The 21,252-nt window shown below is 43.5% G+C and overlaps 1 protein-coding gene across 2 annotated transcripts in view; it reads right to left on the reverse strand.

The window, feature by feature from the left end:
* The window catches only part of LOC147723053 (uncharacterized), a 193,899-nt gene that overhangs the window by 133,634 nt on the left and 39,013 nt on the right, over nucleotides 1-21,252 (reverse strand). For both annotated transcript variants that reach the window (XM_086965424.1, XM_086965425.1), the window contains 4 exons: nucleotides 18,040-18,064; nucleotides 9,866-9,958; nucleotides 5,403-5,539; nucleotides 4,157-4,273 (listed from right to left, as the gene is read on the reverse strand). In XM_086965424.1, coding sequence (XP_086821550.1) covers nucleotides 4,157-4,273; nucleotides 5,403-5,539; nucleotides 9,866-9,958; nucleotides 18,040-18,064 — 372 coding nt within the window. The remainder of the gene's footprint in view (nucleotides 1-4,156; nucleotides 4,274-5,402; nucleotides 5,540-9,865; nucleotides 9,959-18,039; nucleotides 18,065-21,252) is intronic.

Below are 21,252 nucleotides of genomic sequence, written 5' to 3' on the forward strand. Positions count from 1 at the left end.
CACCCATTTATCCACCCTTTCAGTAAGTCGTCCATCCTTTCACTCATCAATCCACTTTCAACCTATCCATCCACTCACCCATCCCTTCATTCACCCTTGCTCTTTTCCTCCCATTCTCACACATCCATCCAAACATTCATCCATCTATCCATCCAGCCTTTCACTCATTCATCCATCGATTCACCCTTTCACTCATTAATGTATGCATCTATAATCCACTCTTGCACGTATTCATCCATGCATCTATACATCTACCCTTTCACGTATTCATCCATGCACCTATCCATCCACCCTTTCACTCATTCATCCATCCATTTATGGATTTAAAAATGCACCCTTACGCTCCACTCATTCATCCATCCATCCAGCCTTTAACTTATTCATCCATGCATCTATCCATTCACCCATTCACTCATTAATGTATGCATCTATCATCCACTCTTGCACGTATTCATCCATGCATCTGTATATCCACCCTTTCACTCATTCATCCATGCATCTATCCATTCACACATTAATGTATGCATCTATCATCCACTTTTGCACGTATTCATCCATGCATTTATACATCCACCCTTTCAGTTATTCATACATGCATCTATCCATTCACCCTTTCACTCATTCATCCATTTATGGATTTAAAAATGCACCCTTACGCTCCACTCATTCATCCATCCATCCAGCCTTTCACTCATTCATCCATGCATCTATCCATTCACCCATTCACTCATTAACGTATGCATCTATCATCCACTCTTGCACGTATTCATCCATGCATCTGTATATCCACCCTTTCAGTCATTCATCCATGCATCTATCCATTCACACATTAATGTATGCATCTATCATCCACTTTTGCACGTATTCATCCATGCATTTATACATCCACCCTTTCAGTTATTCATACATGCATCTATCCATTCACCCTTTCACTCATTAATTTATGCATCTATCATCTTCTCTTGCACGTATTCATCCATGCATCTGCATATCCACCCTTTCACTCATTCATACATGCATCTATTCATCCACCCTATCACTCACTCACCCACCCACCCTTTCAAGTCCATTATGGTCCTTTGTCTGCGGACCAGCAGACTGAAGAGGCCCATCAAAAAGTTCACAGCTGCTGTAGTTTCTACAGCAGTGTGTTCACAATGCCCCTGGTGCAGGCACAAAGTGACATGAGAGGCCTAGTGCAAGGACATAATTGGGGGTGGCCTTAGGCCTGCATGAAAGCCCATGGGGAAACTAATGAGCTTTAATGTAAGCCCTCGATGTGTAAGATATGAGAGGCCAAGGGGAACGGGTCAGAGATGTCAGAGAGGGCGGCTAAGGGGGATGAGCAGGTTCAGGCACCGGGTGTAACATAATGTGTACAGGAAAAAGAAAAGTGCAACGGAGGGGGTGCATGAGAAGGGAAAGCAAAGTGAGTTAAAGATGAGGCCCAGGAGTGGAGCAGAGAATACAAGGCAGGGGTCATACAGTTCAAGACAGAGCAAGGGGCCAAGAGGCAGATAAGCCGCCTCTTACATGGGGCCTGGAAGCTACACGAGCACGAGCTTTTTCCAACTTCGAGCTCTGCTTTATCATTTTGTTGTTCTGTTCTGGGGAAATTAAAGTGCAGGCCCCAGCTTTTGCATTCACCCTTTCACTGCCAATAAACTGCTCAGAGCATCTTATTAACTGGCTGTGACCTACAGGGTTGAACAGCTGTGTATCGGATTACCATAAAACTGTCTACTTGTCCTTTGGACAAAATACAAATTAAAACCTCTTGCCCTCCTAAGAAATCTAGATGTCTCGGGCGTCGAGAGATAGGAATTCCCCACCCCTGCACAGGGTATTAGAGCACTTTGCAAGTATAATTTCATTCAATGCAAGCCGCTCCATGAAGATAAGCTTTGTTTCGGGAGGAAGAATACTTTGCAGCTTCGATAGTGGTTTGAAAATGATCTTACCCAATTGAGGGTGGATGAAAAGTTCCCTCCTGGAGGCACTGCAAGATAAGAGCCTTATTCTGAAGGGCAAAGCTGCGCTGACATGGTGGAAGGCTTGGAGGGCGCTGCTAGCGCCAAGGAATGCCAAGTCTTGTGTGGCTCTCTCGGCGCAGAACCTAGTTCCAAAGATTTGAGTCAGTGCTCGTCATGGCTGGGATGCATTGGTGGCCTGAAATGCTGTTGGGGAGGTGGTGGGCGGTGGTTGGCCACATTGGTGTTCATGATAGGGCGTAGTTCTCACGGTAGAGGTCTTCAGGCATTGTCCTGGTGGGAGTTACTAGCCGCTTCCTCTTAGATTACCTCACCGAAGAGGTCGAGGTATCTTTGTCTTATCACTGTGGCAGCATGCTACAAGTAAGTCGCTGGTCATGTTAGGGGGAACAGAACTCATTGTGCTCCGGTGACAAGCAAAGGCTGCAGACTGAGTGGTGACTGTGCCACAAATATTTTATGGTCATCTGGCCCGACAGACACGCTGTTATGTTGCATCGGCACTGATCTCCAATTTTATTTCTTAATGGGAATTGCCACCCCTATGACTGATTAAGCCCTGGGTCTCATTCAAAACCTATAGGACGGAACCGCTGCACCTCCTGTATTATCCATCTACATTGTACAATAGGAACTGCCACTCATAAGACTGAATAACTAAGTTGTGGGATTAATTTAAAATGCACAGGTCCGAGTGACTGCACCTCCTGTGTTTGCATTATTCCCTTTGGAGATCGAAACAGGAATGCACACATTGTTGTGCGCCCTAAATTGAGTTCCACAACTATCTCTGCTTCATCGCACTGCTATTAATTGGTTTGCTAGCCCTCCCCTACCCTCACAATGGGCACCCGGCTAGGTCCCTTGTGAGTATCCTTTCCTTTTTTTTCCACTTGCTTGTGGCACCTATCCATCACCCGGCTGCGCAGACACCCTCCCAGAGGTCCCTACATTTCTAGGTCCTGAAGAGACCATACATTGCACAAAAGGTTGAAACGTGGTTGACAAATAACTAAAGCGAATCATTAACCAGCGTTCATTGTATAGAGACACAGTTTTTATATACTGTATATTTTGAAATGGTCGATTTTTGGAAAAATTGGAAACCATGCACATGTCACTAATATGTCACAATTGTTTTAGGTTCCATTCGCACTGGGGGGACACAAACTATTGTTTTATTACTTCCGATATATATTTGATTAACTTTTCAAAAACAAAAATCTATTGTGAAAAACAGAAAGGTGTATGTGACATTTTCTCCTTTTGACATCATCCCAACCCTTTCCATTACAATTGTGCATACCCATATCAGTATAGATTGTTATATTAATCCACAGAAACCATTGTTTCTGATAACAAATATTTGGAGTGGCACTGTGGATAATGCTGAAAGGGGGTAATTTCCATCACGGCCTGAACATTCTCGAAGCAGGTGGCAGAGGAGAAAGGCCAAAGGGGTCGAATTCCCAAGTGAAGAGCTGAGGGATATCTTGAGACAGACTAGACTGAACAGAGACGGAAAACTGCCAAACATAATTGCTTGAGGTGTAGAAGCACTGGAAAGTCAAGACGGCGAACGCCACACAGCATTGAATCAGACCTTCAGCAACACACATCTGAACCAGAAGGCGGAAGATTATGATTATAGGAGTAGTCAAAACCTCATGACTAAAAACTTAGAGAAAAGAAAAACAAGTTGTGCATCTGAGCCCAACACTAGACAGCAGGAGTATGCAGAGAATGTGCATCTGCAGCTACAAATGCCACATAGTTTAATGATTTCTGTTAATAATGAATAAGACGTGAGCATTTAATGTCAAACAAAAGGTATTGATGGTACTTGCAGAAGAGCACTGACAAAGTATTCCTTCAAGCCGAAGGAACTAACAATCCAGTCCCAAAGCAAATAAATATAACCACTAACTAAAAACATCAAAAGTAATGTAATGCACAAAGAACAAGGAAGGAATGCTACATCCCGACGAAGGCTGTAAGTGCACTGGTTCAGTCTGGATAGGAGCAAGATTAAACAGTGCTAGTCAGATCAACTGTGAACGTCCTCTAACTCAGCAGACTCCTAATCAGGCGAACTGTAACCGAGTGACTCAGTTTGAATAAAATGTATTTAACAATACATTAAAATGAAAGTGCTCTGAACTCACCCTATACATTTTTAATCCTTCATCTCGCTCTATATCTGCAGCCATCCTCCTCAAAAATTGCACTTTGTCTTCTTTCTGGCCTGGAGGAGCTTTCAGCAAGAATGGAAATTCTTTACTCTGCGGAAGGAAAGTGGGTGGGGTAGGGGACCATGAACATTAAACAGTAGGTGATGTATACAAGCAAAGGTTAATACACAGAATCAGTCAGGCCATATCTTTCAAATTTCTTAGCATTCGTGTGCAACGGTGTACCCTTCTCTGCCCTCTTCTCCCCAAAAAGAGAACTACAAATATAAATTGTGTGCGCTTTCTATTTATTTTTTATTTTACCAACCTGTAAAGCGCGAAAAATACCTGTAGGTGTCTCTGCACTATGTGTTGGAAGTGTGGGTACTGGCGGGGGAGAGAAAACCTATTGCTTGTCTGGGGACAGATTTCCAAATATCACTACTTCTGTCTTGGTTGAATTCAATTTGAGACAGTGCTTAGACATCCAGGTACTAATGACCAGCATACCATCATGGAAGCTGATCGAAACTGCATCTCCGTTTTTATGCACGGCAAGCACCGCGTAGGACCGGAGTCCCATTCCAAACTATTTAATTACTCGCGCTAAGTCTGATGTAGATGTTAAACAAAGTCGGACTTAGCGACAATCCTTGCGGAACCCCACATGGGAGTGAAAAAACTGGTGAGGTCAAGTCGCTTAAACTAACTCACTGGGCACAATTGGATGAAAATGAGGTCAGAGGGCTTTGGCTTTATGCTCAATGCCTACGGCTGACACACGATTGATCAGAGTAGTATGATCAACCATGTCAAAGGCTGCTGATAGATTCAATCGCACCAGTGCTGCAGCACCCCCTTTGTCCATCACAAACCTTATCTCGTCAGACGCTTTGATAAGCGCGGTTTCTGTGCTATGTACTTTCCTGAAGCCAAACTATCATCCAGCAGCATATTCTCTACAATAATTAGTGCCAGCTGACTGTTCATGATCTTTTCAAAGAGTTTAGCTGGTAGCAGGAGACGCCCAATTGGTTGATAATTTTGACCTCTTCTGGGTCAAGGTTGGTTATTTTTTCAACAGCAGCAGAATAGAGGCCTTTTTCCATAGAGAAGGATGAGTGCCTGAACTGAACATAGCGTTGCAAATCTACAAAGAAATAGACTCATACATTTATGTTAAAGTTTTACAAAACTGCCCAGAAACCCGCTGCAATAAACTGCTTGGATACATTCTTACAATATATGCTCTTCTGTGTCGGAATCCATTTAGATGTTCGATCATAGGTGCCAACTCAGTTTTAAAACCACAAAGTTCACAATGATAACTTGGTTCTGCTTTTCCTGGTACACTGTATTCAACCACATGCTCTAGACCTGCATAAAAAAGAGAAGGGGCAAACTTAATTATGAATAACTAGTCACCTACGTATCACGTTAACATTTTACACATTTTCTGCTGCTTAGCAGTTTTAAAACAGTACATCCTTCGCTCCATTTACATTGTGCGAAAATGGAGTGTATAATATAATAGGAGTAATTTTTTTTCTTCTCAAAATGGATTCTGAACGTTCTAGTCTCAACTTCAGAGAGAATTTCATAGTTTAGCAGTTCAAGATCTAAAAGAGCTACCACCCAAACATGCCCTCTTTATCCTAGGGACCTCAACCAGTGCTGTCACAGAGGATATGAGGCATCCATTAGGAAGGTATTGTTTAATTAGCGGGAAAAGATATTTCAGACCTTTCGATTCTGTATTTTCTGACAAAAGCGAAGTGCTTTGAATGAGACTCTTTAATAGGAAGCCAATGGAGCTTAGAGAGCTGAACCAGTGGAACAGTACAAAGGAATGTTCAAAAGCAACAATGCGGCCACATTTTGAACTCTTTGAAACATTTTCTCTACCCTGGGAAGCCTCAAAATATAGCACATTGAACTACTGCAATCTGGACACCAAGAGAACCTGGATGTAGGAAGCTGGCTCTGTATATACTATACCAAAATGAGATAGTGTGCAAAGAATCCAGAGGCACCCAAAAAGTAGGCAGAAGAAAAAGTAAAAAGCACCTTACTATTTGTGGTAGTGTGGGCGAGCAGCAAGGCATTATCGAGGGTACTGATAAGCATTTATTGTACAAACTCAGGTAAGAAATAATGTCACAACCTCAAAGACTGAACTTAGACCAATTTGTATAAAAAAAGAAGGTTGTATTTTTATTTTCAGAACCAAGCGAAGCCTGGTGCACGTAAGTGAAATAATCTTATGCAGTGATTTATAGTTGAATGCAGGTTCAAATGCAGTTGGTTCATTTACAGGTAAACAGTTCGAAATTACTTTAGTTACTTTAGATTACTGATTACTTTTTACGTTACTTTTGCTACTCAGTGAGATATGCCTAGATATCACACTGGGACATTTCCTAATCAAAAGAGAAGTAATTCAGCAGTTTTTACACGTATGCAGATTTTCAATGTTTCATACAAACCAACTCCACATTTAGAAGAATTTAAGGAAAAGCAGTCAATGCAATCCTATGGGAGGAAATTAAGTTAACTGTTTACAGGTAAGTACTTGTTTGCGGGAGTTCGTATTCTCTGGTTAGAACGAGGGTGCCTTAGGTTTGAGGATGCGCTCTCAAAGCACCCTCAGTGGCACTAGGGCGGCCAGGTGCAGAGCGCTGGAGCTCCATGTTATCCAATAGTGGGCCTCCGGTTAGTGGCTGCTCATGAGCAGGCCACAAGGCTATGCAAGCAAAGCTCCTGGTGTTAGGCTAAGGGCAAAAGAGGATCAGAGTTAATACCCAAAGTACACCCGCAGCGACAGCTGGGTGCAGGGTCCTGTTTTGGCGCTGGGTGCCCTTTTTTTAATGGGGATTCTCTGGTTGCACCAAAATCTGGAGGCTTGGGGATGAAGATCTTATGGAAGTCACCACTAGCTGGAGAGGTAAGCTGGGATGCCTACGTATGTTGAGACACCGTCGGTTGGGCCACCCAAGGCTGTGGGACGTTGAGTGCAGGGGTGTCTGTAAGCGTCTGATTTTCTTACCAGATCTGGTGGGGGGGGTCTTGTTCTCCAGAAAGGGGCTCAAGGCGTCAACTGGAAATTGGAGGCAGGTCAGAGATCACAAGATTTCCGACCCCCTCGTGGTGTTGGGCTACTTGAACACAGCCTTGGGTGTCTGGTGACTATAAGCTAGAATCATTTTTTTTAGGTGCCTTCTTTTAGCAGAGAACATACCTCATTACCAAAGGCAGTTACACCCAAGTAAGGCCAGAGTACAAGTTTCCCAGCCATTATCAAGTTACTGAATAGCCTACATTTAGTTAACGAAATCTGAGAGCTTCTTAACATTTTCAGGTCGATCTGAAACATTGACCATAGAATATCAATTCCCATTGGGCCAGGCTGGGAAGGTGCAAATACCTTCATATTTGCAATTTGTATGGTAGCTGTACATTTACTAATACTTCGCTATTATTTCAACTTTGACAATCTAATTTGCATTGCATCAGTACTGTGGCCCGAGATACCAATGGTAAAAAAAACTTTAAAATAAGCAGAGGGTAATGCCCAGGCACCCATGAATACCAGGGATTAAAAGAGAACTGGCCTCACATCGTGTACATACAACTTTCTTGCTTACTCTGCTGTGTCCCTATACATTGTACAGGGGTGAGGAATTTAATAAAATATCTACTTGACCATGGGGCAGGTCGCTTCATAAATCTACTTGTCCTTTAACAAAATCCACTTGTCCCTTTGGTGCCATGTAGTGCGACAACAAAAATATGGCAGCAATCTCATTATAGAAGAGCTCTAATATAGCCTCTCTCATAATGCCAGGGTTCATACCATAGTAGTGTTTGAATACTTGCAAGCCCCTTATGTTGCCACGTTTCCACAGATCTACATACTGGGGCTGAAGGGAATGGTAAGCAATAGTTCCAGGGTTACAATGCCCTTTTGAGTCTGTGCGAACCTACTATTTTGCATCTTTTAAAGGTTTTCAAACGCTGTTCTCTAATCTGTTCCCATACGGAGAAATGTTGGCAATTTACTCCTGACATTGTTGTTATTTACAGACGTAAACCTTCTTCCAGAGTTGGGAAAAATGTGGTTGGCCGGAAAGTGAACTTGCATACACTTAGATTTTCCCATGAGCAAATCTACACATGCAGATTTGCTCATGCTAAAACACAGTTCACATGTTTTCTAGGAGTACTATTTCTTGTCCAAGTTCTGTAAATTTCTGAGAATTCACGAAAGCAGTATAGCTACATTTAATGCAAGGACAAAACATGGGTGCACTTTTGAGACTTTCTTTAACAATTGGGCCCCTAATTTGTTCCGGCGTGGACTGACCTTTTGAGTTTATTAAAATTCTGCCTCTCACTGTAACGTCTGGCTTCACTGTGATTGATAGCATTCTGTTCTTTCACAAGGAGCATATCGGCACACAAAGTAGTATATTTCAGTGCCAGTAACTACTGTATCAGTGAGTGCTTTTTGAGACAAAAAACAACTTCTGCTAATGTTGGTTATAATGGTGAGGGCCCGGCAGCTCCCACACCAAAATGGTTTTACAAAAACCATGGCAAAAGAAGTTACACATTGACAAAACTAAAATGCTGACCACCAATATCAGACCACCTGGCTTTGCCAATGCGGGTTTATTTTTGTTTCCCATAATCTTATTGAAACTGGTTACACGGATTTTCCAATATGAAGATTTTTGGGAAATACTAGCATGCACCAACACGTTACTAAATGATGCTGCAAAGAAATGGTACATAAAATTTTTAGTTGTTTCGGAAAAGTTTTTTTTCCTGCTTTTATTTTTTTAATGAACATTTTACTTTGAAAGCAAAGATTCATCAATATTGCTTTCAAGCTTCTGAAAATATTTGTATCAAATCAGAGAGCATTATACATAGACTCATATTGTTAAACTTTGAAAACGTGTGTACACATTTGTATAGTGGAAACACGGTCATTAGTGCAGTCAGAGCTTACAAGATTTACTTAGAGCGCTAACCCTAACAATAGAGGCTTACAAGATTTACTTAGAGTGCTAACACCAACAATAGAGGCTTTCAATTAATGAACCATAAATACAAGTTTGAACTGCATTAACAAAGGAAAAAATACACATGAAAATGGGTTGCCTTTATCCCAAACAATATGTCCTGGGCTTCAGGGTATAGGAATTCCAAATCCCTGGTTGTGTCCCAGTGAATATACACACCATGCTAAAGCCAACATTAGTAGCAGTACAAATTATTTTCTGCTTATACATCGGGCTGAATTTGGATACACCTCTGGATCATTCTGCTGAACCTCTCATTATACTAGAGTTTTAAGGTACCTTATATCGGATTTTTCCACAACTCTGAAAAGGTGCTTTCATTAGGTCTTGGTATTGTTCTACCTAAATTGACCCCATTTATGGTTTGCAGCTGTAAGTTGATTTACTGTCAAAGCACTGCATCCTTTATGAACTTTTGCATGCTATTGTTGCCAGGTTAAATAACTATTTATAGGTATAGCATATAACCTCTACCTTTTCAAATGACGTGCAAATTCTAAAGGAGAATCTTCACAATCTTCACAATTAACTGAACTAGTGTTTTCCAGGTGTACATTAGTAGGTCAAACTGTTTCTTTGATAAATTCAAGAAGCAAGATATAGTTAAAATACCTACCTATAAGAGGTTCTCGAAGAGGTTCATCCATGTAATCCTTTAGTGACTTTCCGGTCTTTTTAATCTTCCTATATTTGTGAGCACCACGAAAACCTGAAAGAAGTACATGCATGTAAATCTGATCAAGTTGAAAATATAAAAGTAATGATATAGTGGACAGTAAATAGACTTGTTCTAGACTTAACTGTATTGAAAATCGTATTGGAATAAGTGAAGTTATTAACACCTTGCGTGCGGTACGATTTACCGCCGGGTGCTGAGCCCTAACGGAAACGGGCGTGGTCATGACGGAACGGTTCCGTCATGAGCACAGCTCAACCGATGCTCATGACGGAACCGTTCCGTCATTAGCATCGAAAGGGTTCAAAGAAAGCAATACTCTGTAACCCATCACAAATTTACATTCTTCCAACGTATGCTTAACCCCTTAAGTGCTGCGTCGGTGCATTGGCCGACGACAGCACTACCTCCCCAGTGCTGCGCACGACCATTGGACGTCCATTCAGCACTAGTTCCAATGGACAGCGCAGCACTGGGGAGGGGTGTTTACTAGCATCTATGAGGTTAAGACTGCATATGGGTGCCAAGATTCACAGTAACTAAGCAAGGATTACAAACTAAAACCCCAGAGCTCCTTCAGGTTCACCAATCATCTGACCCTTGGAAACACCAAATCTTACAAATTAAAATTTTCTTTGGTGGTTCTGACAAACCAAATCTATGAACATACAAAGCTGCAGAATCAGTGTTAGACAAATGGCACCTGTGGGTGCCTGAAATGGCGTTGGTGAAAAATAAACTTAAAAAAGTGAATATCAGGCAGGAGAGGATGTCCGTGACTAAAGGAGTAGTAGCTTTTTCACTGTTGCATGTGGTCTTGGTTGATATACAAAATGGCAACAACATTTAATAATACACTACAAATTGAAATCTCAGGGCAATCAACAGAGTAGCCAAGAGTCCTTAAAACAAAGCACATACATAGATTGTTTGGTTGCTAAATCGGTCCACAAAACTAGTAACTGATGTGGAATTGAAAAACAATTTTTGGCTGGCAGACTCAGCAGCATTACTATGAGTCTATAAAGCACAGTAAATTCTTCAAAAGATTAAAAGCACAACAACACACAATATAAATAAAGCAACCCCTAGACTTTATTCAACATTAAGCCAACAGCAAAGAGATTCAAAAGTAAATTTCCAAGGACAAACCACAAGTCTGGTTTCAACATTAAGTACTGGTGAAGGAGACTGAAATCTCGTAAAACTCATTTAAGGTTAAGATATTTCAAATAAATAAGAACTTGCTTATTACTGTCAATCTAAATAACGTAAGAATATTAATGTGGCCATTCTGCGTTTTTCACGATATTTTCCTAATCATGGAAATGGGTTAATTTAGTACGAGAAAATATCTGTCATTGGAAATAAATATGTCAGCAAGCCGGTTTAAGGATCTTCTGCCCTTCATCCTTTTGTTGTTTGTTAACATTTAGAATCAATGCATTTAATGTTGCATCAAAACCTACACTGCAGCCCACACTGGTCGAAGAAGTCCAAAGCAACTTGAAAGCTCAAGTGTTCTCAGGGAGCTTTTTAAATGATATACCCCGAATGAAGCACACCTAATTGTTTCAAGATGAGTTTTACACTATGTATCTGTACTTCGAGGGCGAGGAGCCAGTTTTTCAGAGGATTGCATTATTTGTCAGTTTATATGTGCTACTTGACTCGCATGGTTCAAAAACAGTCCAATTAACGTTCAGGGCTACATGTGCTATTGCTTCATCTGAAACTATTAATTACGAGACACTATGGAAGCATTTCAGCCACGTTTAGGTTCACATGATCCTCTGTGTGTGAGAATGTGGGTTTCTGTTGTAGTACCCCTCCCCCCTTTTTTTGCTGGATTTCTGATGCACTTTGACTTGTTTTACCCTGGGTCCCTGCCAATCAGGCTCCCAGGGGATGTGTTCTACCCCCAAAACCAAAACGGCATCTCAGGCCACAGGTCAGCCCCTGGTAAATGGTACCAGAGGTACCCAGGGCACTGTGACCAGAGAAACCTCGAAGGGCTGCAGTACTTATTGTGCCACCTTTAGAGGCCATGTACACACACACACACCCCCACCCACCCACCGCAGGCTGAGTGTTTTGGTGCAGAAAAAAAAAACAGTCAACATAGCACGCATCCCTTTTGGCCATGCCCACAAACCCACTGCCCTGGCATACCTCAGTCACCCCCCTAGCTGGGTGCACTATGCCAGTGGTGTGAGTACAAGGGCATGAGCCCTGTGCCCCTACAGTACCCAGGTCCATTCCTGAGCACTGTAAGTGCAGTGCTGCCATTAAGAGTATATGGTGCTGGGAGGTTGTCATTACGAACTCCACAGCACCATAATGGCTACAATAAAGACTGCGAAGGTATTCCAGAATAGGAAGGCAAGCAAGCGATGGATCTATATGTGGAGGACTTAATCAAAACGAAACTGCAACCGAAAGGCCTCTCCCATTTCTTTTCCGTTGAGCGAGCACAGAGTTCCAGGGGGTGCGGCAAAGCCAGGGGCACCGCCGCGACCAGTACTGGCCAGACTTTTCAACTTCCGTGATCGGGATGCCATACTCTAGACAGCCAGGGTCTCTGAACCTATTAAAATACTAAACTCCCCCATTGCCTTCTTTCCAGACTATACGGCTGAAGTGGCCCGGCGCCGGAAAACTTTCACCGACATAAAAAAAGCTTTGCGGGCCAAAGAGTTACCCTACTCCATGCTGTTTCCGGCGAGACTGAGAGTCGTGGACAATTACAAGGCATGGTTCTTCGACACCCCGGAGGCGGCCAGAGACTGGCTGGATGGTTGGAGACGCACTGAGGCCCCGCGACGAGCTGGTAGGGGTCAACGCGACCAAAAGACTGCTCAGACGGATCACCAGGCATCACAAGGACATGGTCAGGACCCATTTGCTGAATCGGGCCTAGAAGAGGGTGAGCCACCGGAGGAGTGAGCGCTGACCTAGAAACCCTTGTTCGATCTTTATACGACACACTGACTATGTACCCCTTGGTATCAGGCGGACGAGGCTACAAGGAGCTGATTGCAAGGTCACAGAGCTACTTACCCCTTGCAAGCAAGTACGCGGCCCTTACCGTCCCATCTCCTTGCTAAATGCCGAGCCAAAGATCCTCGCCAAACTACTATCACGACGTTTGGCCCCCCCACCTTGGTACACCCTGACCAGTCCGGCTTTATGCCAAATCGTAACACATCCCATAACCTGCGCCGTCTACAGGCGGTGCTAGCTCGTCGGGAATACATACAGGAACCGGCAGTACTTCACGCTTGACACCGTGGAATGGCCTTACCTATTCGCGTTGCTTCGTCAAATGGGTTTTGGCCCCAAGTTCTGTGCGTGGGTCCGCCTGCTTTATACCGGGCCTCTGGCCCAGATAGCAGCTAATGGTCACATCTCCAGGGACTTCCCGCTTGGACGTGGCAGGGCTGCCCGTTGTACCCCTTGCTGTTCACGCTAGCCCTTGAGCCATTGGCGATTTGGGTTCGGTGGGAGCCGTCCATCAAGGGTATCAGATGGTCTCCATCATGGGAGGATCGGATACCTCTTTATGCGGACGAAATCCTTCATTATTAGACCCCCCCCCCCCGCCCCAAAAAAACGAGAAAAAAAAACGATCGTAGAATTGCTTAATGTTTGCGAGAAGTTCGGGAGAGTCTCTGGATACAGAATTAACCGGGCTAAATCAGTCCTATACGTCCTTGCTGGTTGCCCGCCTCCAGTCCCGGATGACTGTCCACTGCGATACGCACCCCCTACAAATATCTGGGAATCCACGTGTCGCCCAACAAAGAAGAGTTCCACGCACTAAATCTGAAACCCCCTTTGGAACGTTTCAATCGAGACGTAAAGGTATGGCGGTCCCTCCCTCTCACCCTCCTGGGCAAAGCTGCGTTATTTAAAATGATGACATTGCCCCAGTTTCTTTACCTCCTTGAGAACACCCCGTTCCCGGTTCCCTCCTCCTACTTCAGGGCCATCGCAGCAGCGGTCTCTACTTTGCTGTGGGATGGGAAGCCGGTGAGGATTGCACAATGTAAACTGGTGAAAGATTGGTACGATGGGGGCATAGCGCTCACTAATATTGAACTGTATTACTGGGCTGCCCATCTCAAGCAAATTAATTATTGGCTGCACGTCCCACAGACGGAACCTGCCTTTATGGCGGACAGGCAGAGTATCGAACCCAGGGGGTTGTTAAGAAACCTATATAGTCGTAGTGCCCCAACTGACATTCTGGGTCCAACCCGTCACACGGTTCAGCTTTGGTACAAGGCACAGACATCTTCAGTGCGCGAACATTGTCAAACAAATGACACCCCTATGGGACTCGCACAAGTTGGGCTTCATGGGCAATAGTAAAGGGTTTCGGGCATGGGACTCCATAGGTATATCAGTGGTGGGTGACCTTTGGAAAAAAAACAACATAGTGGATTTCGCACATCTACAAACCAAACACGACATGGCACTGTCAGAGTACTATAGGTACATACAGATACGACATGCGCTTCTGTCAGCCGTTCCGGTGGGAACGAAATTGCAGGAGTCCACCCCTCTAGAAGACAGGCTACTGACAGAACATATGTCCCACAAAGCGACGTCCTACACATACAGGAAACTGGTTAACAATCTCCCTGACATGCTGTCCAAACTACGTCTGTCTTGGGTGGGTGATATAGGTGAACTCGATGACTCGGAATGGCAGGAGGCTCTCATCACCCCGAGAAACTGCAATTCCTTCCAGACTTAAGCTGGTTCAGTTAAAGGTGCTGCACCGCACGTACTACACCAGGACGGTCCTTTCCAGATTAGGGAGAGCCTCCCACGAATATTGTCTCCGAGGTTGCGAAGAAAGAGGAACATTCTTCCATACTGTTTGGGACTGTAGCCGGGTGGCCATGTACTGGGCAGTGGATGCGAACCTTCTCCCAGACCAGGGATGTCTCCCTGCTGCCCAACCCACGTCGCTGCCTGTTGAACATCTGGGACGCAGAAGACCTGACCTACTGGGCCATGTTCGGAATGTTGGTAGCAAAACGTAACATTGCGTAACACTGTGGGGCTCTCACGTGCTGCCCACATTGCGAGACTGGTGCAAGGACATGGATGAAGCAATGGTGGCGGAGAAAGCAGTCTTTATTCATCGGGGGTGCCCCGCAAAGTGGGGACAAATCTGGGGGGCTTGGAACAAATTTAGAGGGGACATATGCGAGCCTCCACGAGCGGACCCGGATGAGTGTCTTTCAGACTAGAACCTGGGTCTGAGTTACATGTGTGTTGAAAGGTATCGCCTGTTATGGTGAACTCCGTCCTACTGATTATTTGCCGTTAGAAGATAGAGGGTGGGTCAAAGGTGGCACTGCCAAGGTTTGCTACGTTGTTTACTTGAACATTGTTTTGTCGCTAGGAAAGAAATGAACGCTATTGATTCGTTTTTCCATTTACTGTACGGTTTTGTTGCGGGGTTAAAACAATAAATCATAGACCTAAGCCATATCGTATATTTCTATCGTCTGCATTATGGTACAGCATACTCCCATTCGCCGCCGGACCCCCGGGTTGTCGGCTAAACGGTTGAGTAATCCTGATAATATTGCTAATGACTAAATTGCTATCGCGGCCGGCCCAGGAGGTTGCAGTCCCTACACTGTGCTATATTTAAAATGTACAATAAAGATATTTTTAAAAAAAACTGGTCTCTGGTCCACTCTACACTTGGTGACATACTGTCCATGCAATTGACCCCCACCTCTGAGATTGCGCTGCTCGGTTATGGGGTCAATTTCCCCCAGAGGGTTAGGAAACTTGCAGCTCTGGGATTTCTATTAGCTAACCAAGAGAGTGCTTTATTGTGGGGCAGTAGCAGAGTTCCCTCTGTTCAGGATTGGCTCTGGAGATTAGCATTCTGCAATGTCAACTGCGAAAAGTATTCCACTCTAATCCCTTGTCCATCACGACTAGTGGACATCTGGGGCCTGTACAGGGATTATATTGCTAAACAGCACACTGCCCACGATTCACAATTGTTTAGTGGTATTGTCCCTGAAGGGATTTTTTTGATCACCTGTTTTGTAATGTATGACTGCATTAATGAACCTTCTTCGGACGCAATTATTATGATGCCATTTACAATGTCTCATTCATCGAAGATATGTTCATCTATTTTATGTGGTGTTATATGTTACTGCTACCATTGGATGCCTATTCCGTGTAGTATTAGCTATTTGATTTGCTCTTCCCCTTTTTTAGCTAAGTCCTTACATCACATTTGTCCTATATGTATTATCAATGCTGCATTTTCCGTTGTACTGATTACTCTATCATTTGTAGGCAAAACCTGAAAATAAAGTAAAAAAAAACACTATGCATCATTAATCCCACACTGATCCTAGAGCGAGTTGTATTAATAAATGCAACCAGATAGTACCTTAGAGGGACACACTAAAACCTACAAGCCCTCTAGCGTGCTAGTTGACTGGTTCAGTCCAGCCTGTTGCTACAGAATAATTTCTGATCCCCAGGGAGGAGTTTCTTCCCTCCAAGGAGGTCAGGAACAATGCCTGCTACAGAGAGGTTTTATCACCTCCTCCATGAAGGCGGGTAAAATTTGCATTCCAAAGCAGAGGGCTAAAGAGTCCACTGTCGTTGACTAAACAGTGTCTTCTCTCCCGGAAGAGGATGCAGATCGCCCCATTTCATAAAAAATATGCAACTTCCGGTAATTTTCCAATCTGATGTGCCTGAGGACCCTTCACCAACTGGCTTATTCTATTAGTTAACAAGCTAGTCCCTTTGCTCAATCTGAGCCGGACTACACAACTGCATCCTATCACTGTAAATTTGGGGTAATGTATCCAACTTTAAAGAACACCTGGGCTTCAGTGACTGAAACTTCGGTCTCACAACCTTCCTATTTGCGCTAGAGAAGCAGATTTGCTTTGCAGCCGTCTAGCTATTTAGAGGAGAAGTTAGATTTTCAACACTTGTGAAATAGGCTTCCGTCCCGATCACAGCAGAAAGTGTGACTGGTGCTGCCCTTAAAAGCTTTGGTCAAATTTGGCTCTTTTTAATTAGAGCAATCTAGTAAGGGCGATTGTTCCAATCTCTCACCAGCTCTTTTAATACTTGGAAACATGGTCATACTGGCCTCCAGCACATTCAGAATTTCAGTTAGAACAGTGAAAAGGATTTTTTTAGATGATATGTGCAATACCTGCATTGTCTGGCTGAGGGACACAAGAATTAAGTTCAGGTTCCTGTGTTTCAATAAGAGAACTTTCTACAACACCTGTGGTTTGTGACTAGTTCTGAGCACTGAACTTGTACTGGTTTCAAATCCCCAAAGTTTAACAGATTCAGATAAGTGGATGTTTATTAAGGATACATAACCTTGCTTTTAGGAAGCAACAGCATTAGAGCAAAACAGAAGTGACCGGTAAACCTACAACATTAAAAGTATTCACTGAAATGAACTAGGAATGGATGGTTCTTTTGCTATGCACAAACTGCTGCTATAAATGGATCTAAAAACAATAGACAACCAAGTCAGTCATCAACCATTAGTTGACAGGCAAAGCTACACAATCAATAAACAAGTGAAATGTCCATGGTATCCAAAATTAATTAAGGTCAAACAAGGTGTGGTGACCTACAAACAAATTTATAGGCAGGAAATTAGAAAAAAAAAAGTTCAAGCATGGATCCCCCAGCACGATTCTAAAAGAGTCTTTAGATTTTTACCTTAATGTAAAAAAAAAAACAAAAAAAAAAACTGATTTCACAAAAAAAAATCCATATAAAAAAAAAATCAAATTAAATAATAAAAATCAGGCCTATCTGGGAAGAAATTTTGGCGGAGAACAGTTTTTAAATGGCTTTCTATAACTTTAATTTGTTTCTAAACAGGAGCAAAGGAGTTTTAAACAGAAGAGAAAATAGCATTTTAAGTCAGGAAACCTCTTTTGTAGAAAAGTGTGTGGATGGAAAACGAGGTGATAAAGGCAACCGTTTCAAAAGGGAGTCGTTTTCGTTTCTTTGACTTTTAAAAGAAAAAAAAAACATCTGAATATAACCGATTTAGAGAAACTGAAAACAATACTTACCAGTCACCTGTAATGTTGTTGTGTTCTTTAAATGTGACGAAAGTGAACCCCAAAATAAAAGAAAACAGCCCGTTAATGCACTGAATTAATTATGTATTTATTTTTTACAATGGTTACCTATTTTGTAGCAACACTATTTGCAGAATTAAAACATAGGCTGACTTTTCATCCCAAGAAAGTTAAGTCTTTATGATATTCTGCAACTAGATGCATGGATATTCTAGAGTAAACATACCCAGTGACATCCACTTTAATATAGCAAAACCCTCATATAAGTAAGAATTTCTTGGCATGAAGGATGAAATATAAGGTCTTGATTAGTGCACATTTTCATACCAAAAAAGCTATGAAACTATGGTTTCTTGCCAATTTGGAAGAATATCTTCAATTGTTCTTACAACCGATCAATACAAGTAGTAAATATTTGAAGTGGTAAAGCGTTTTCAATAGTGAAAAAACAGGAAAATGACAAACCAGCAGCTACATGCCTACCAATCAACATTGTTCTGGATTAGCAGATACCTTAAGCCTTATTACACTTGAAATAATGAAATGCTTGTATCCAGAATGTGCAATTAGCCAGGGTACGGACTAAAAAGTGGGCAAGATGGATAGAACAAGAAACAGGTACTAAAGCAGGAATTCTGGCTACCAGGCCTAAATCTAATCTTTTCTAGGCACTCCAATAGCTCCTTAAAAGATGAAATAGTTAGTAAAATTTAAGAAAAAAAAAGGGGATCTGCAGCGGATTACTAGCTGGAAAGCAGATAGTGGTAGCATGTACATTGTTTCTTGTTAAAAGCTTAAGTACTACCATATACTGTTTCCATATTTTGCCAGTGTAATCGAAAGATCAGAGATAACAGAGGATCTTTTAACAACATGAAAAGAAAGAAAAAAAAGCTGTAATACACAGAAGGATTGGGTTTAGCGCTCACCCTTTGGGGTATCCAGAAAGAATTAGCTAAAAAAAAACCTTGCCATAAAAAGTGATGGTTGAGTAAAGTACGAACCACTGAAATCCCAAGTGATGGCAAATAGGATATGGTTCAGTGAACTTTGTTCAGCGGTTTGTAGACCAGATATTCTTTTTATATTTTATAATTAGTCCACTTGCAGACTGTTTAGCAGTCTGACTTTTAGGTATTGGGGAAGAGAATGAGAATATGTTCAGCCCCTCTGGAAAACATCTTCATACCGCCGTGTACAGTTCAAAATTTTATAGGCTGTCAGCAATGCAGCCAAATTAGGAATTAACAGCCTTGTCAGCAGGGAATTCGATTTGGCATAAGTAATGACATTTACATGCAATTCAAGCATTCGAAAGTACAGCACTGGCTGGATACTCGCCAAAGGAAAAACATTTTAAAACCAAAGCACACACTGCAGCAGTCTCAGGCACTGAAGTGAACTACTTTTTGTCTGGTTGCGAAAGCTGTTGTCACTCACAGTAATGTAAGTCAGTGTCATAAGTGCGCGAACCCTCTATGCAGTCTGCGGAGGTGGGAAGAAGCAATACGTGAACGGTATAACAGACCAATAGATTAAGAGGGGTGAATGAATGCATGAAAATAAATCCCAAGTATAACAATACTTGAAAACCAGAGATAATGCATCTTTAATCTGCATATACTTACTTCATGCATCTATATACCTTACATGTACTTGGATCTATATATTTATTACTTTTCTCCTAAAAAGATCCATATTCAATGCACTACCCTATTTCTCATCCTATACCTCTATCAATATCTAATCTACATATACCTACCTCCTTAATGCATCAATATAGTTTCCGTGTACTTATGGATCTATATATTTAATCACTTTCTTCTAATTCAGCATATCCAATGCACTACCGTTTTCCACCCTATACCTCTCAATATAGCTTCTACCTGAACTTTCTCATCTCAAACTTTCCTACTGCGCTTTCCAATGCACTACCCTATTTCTCACCCTATACCTCGATCAATATATCCCCATACATCCACTCATTTATCCCAAACCCCATACCACTATGATCGCCAAAATAACCCTTTCTAGACTCTCCCCTACTCTACCCCTCCTTGCTGAGCGATGGGGGCGCCTGCCTGCCCACTTTGTGCCCTGCAATGTTTTCATTGTGTGCTTGCACCGCCGCTCCCGCGCTGAGCGTCTAGGGTGTGGCAGTGCTGGGTGGTGACCGCCTGAGCATTCGGGGACAGTAGAATTTCGTGCCTCTGTGGGGGCTGAATTCATTGCGGTGTCCCATTAGTGCCCGGTACCGTTGGAGGGCTTACCTACTCATTCTGCCTCCGACCGGCTCGTGCTGAGGTTTGGGTCCCCGTTGGCCAGTCCTGCTCTTGGGCCTGTCTTGCTTCTCTATGCGGGGCGGTGCCTGGTGCATTTTCAAGGCCCGTCAATTGCAGTCTTCATCAGGCCTCGCCTGAAGGAGCGGGTCCGGTTGCTTGGCGACGGAGTTCTCAACCCTTTTTAGGTCTCGCCTGTCGATGCGCATGCGCATCGAGCAAGGCGAGAGTATTGCGAGTTATCCACTCTTTATCTGCACTGCAAGGAATCGCGGCGATTCCTTGCAGTGCCCGTGACTTTTAAGGTCAATGCGCATGCGCATTAAGCTTATGCGCATTGACCTTAAAAGTCACGGGCGCGTGCATGTCCGTCTCCTAACAACACACACACACCCTCTCCCCCGCTCCGCCCCCTCCCGCCGTGTCGCATTTCTCTTTCTCCTCCCCCTCCCCTCTCTTCCTTCCGTCTAACGCCGTGTCGCACCTCTCCCCTCTCCGCCCCCTCCCCGCTCCGCCCCCTCCCCTTCCCTCCGTGTCGCATTTCTCCTCCCCCCTCCCCTCTCTTCCGTCCGTCCGTCTTGTTATTCAACGCTCCATGTCTCCAGGCACCAGTCGGGACCTCCTGCTTCCCTGGGCCTCTCACCGGGGCTACAAGCGCGCCCCGGGTCTCAACGCACCACCACAGAGGTGCTCAGGCCGCAGAGCCAGTCCACCGCAGGCTCATCTTCAAATCCGGTTCGGAGCGGGATCCTCGGCATTCAATCGCAGTCAAGACAGGTCTGCCCCGTATCCCGCGGCCCGGCAGACAACACCCAGTATGGCAGGCATGTTCAGGCTTTCATCGGCCGGCTTTTTTCATTACTTAGTGGCACCTCACCCCTGATGTGTTGAGAACCCAATAGGAATGCATACTTTTTTCGAGCAG

Source organism: Lissotriton vulgaris, chromosome 4_1 (assembly GCF_964263255.1).
Source record: "Lissotriton vulgaris chromosome 4_1, aLisVul1.2, whole genome shotgun sequence".
Classification (NCBI taxonomy): Eukaryota; Metazoa; Chordata; class Amphibia; order Caudata; family Salamandridae; genus Lissotriton; species Lissotriton vulgaris.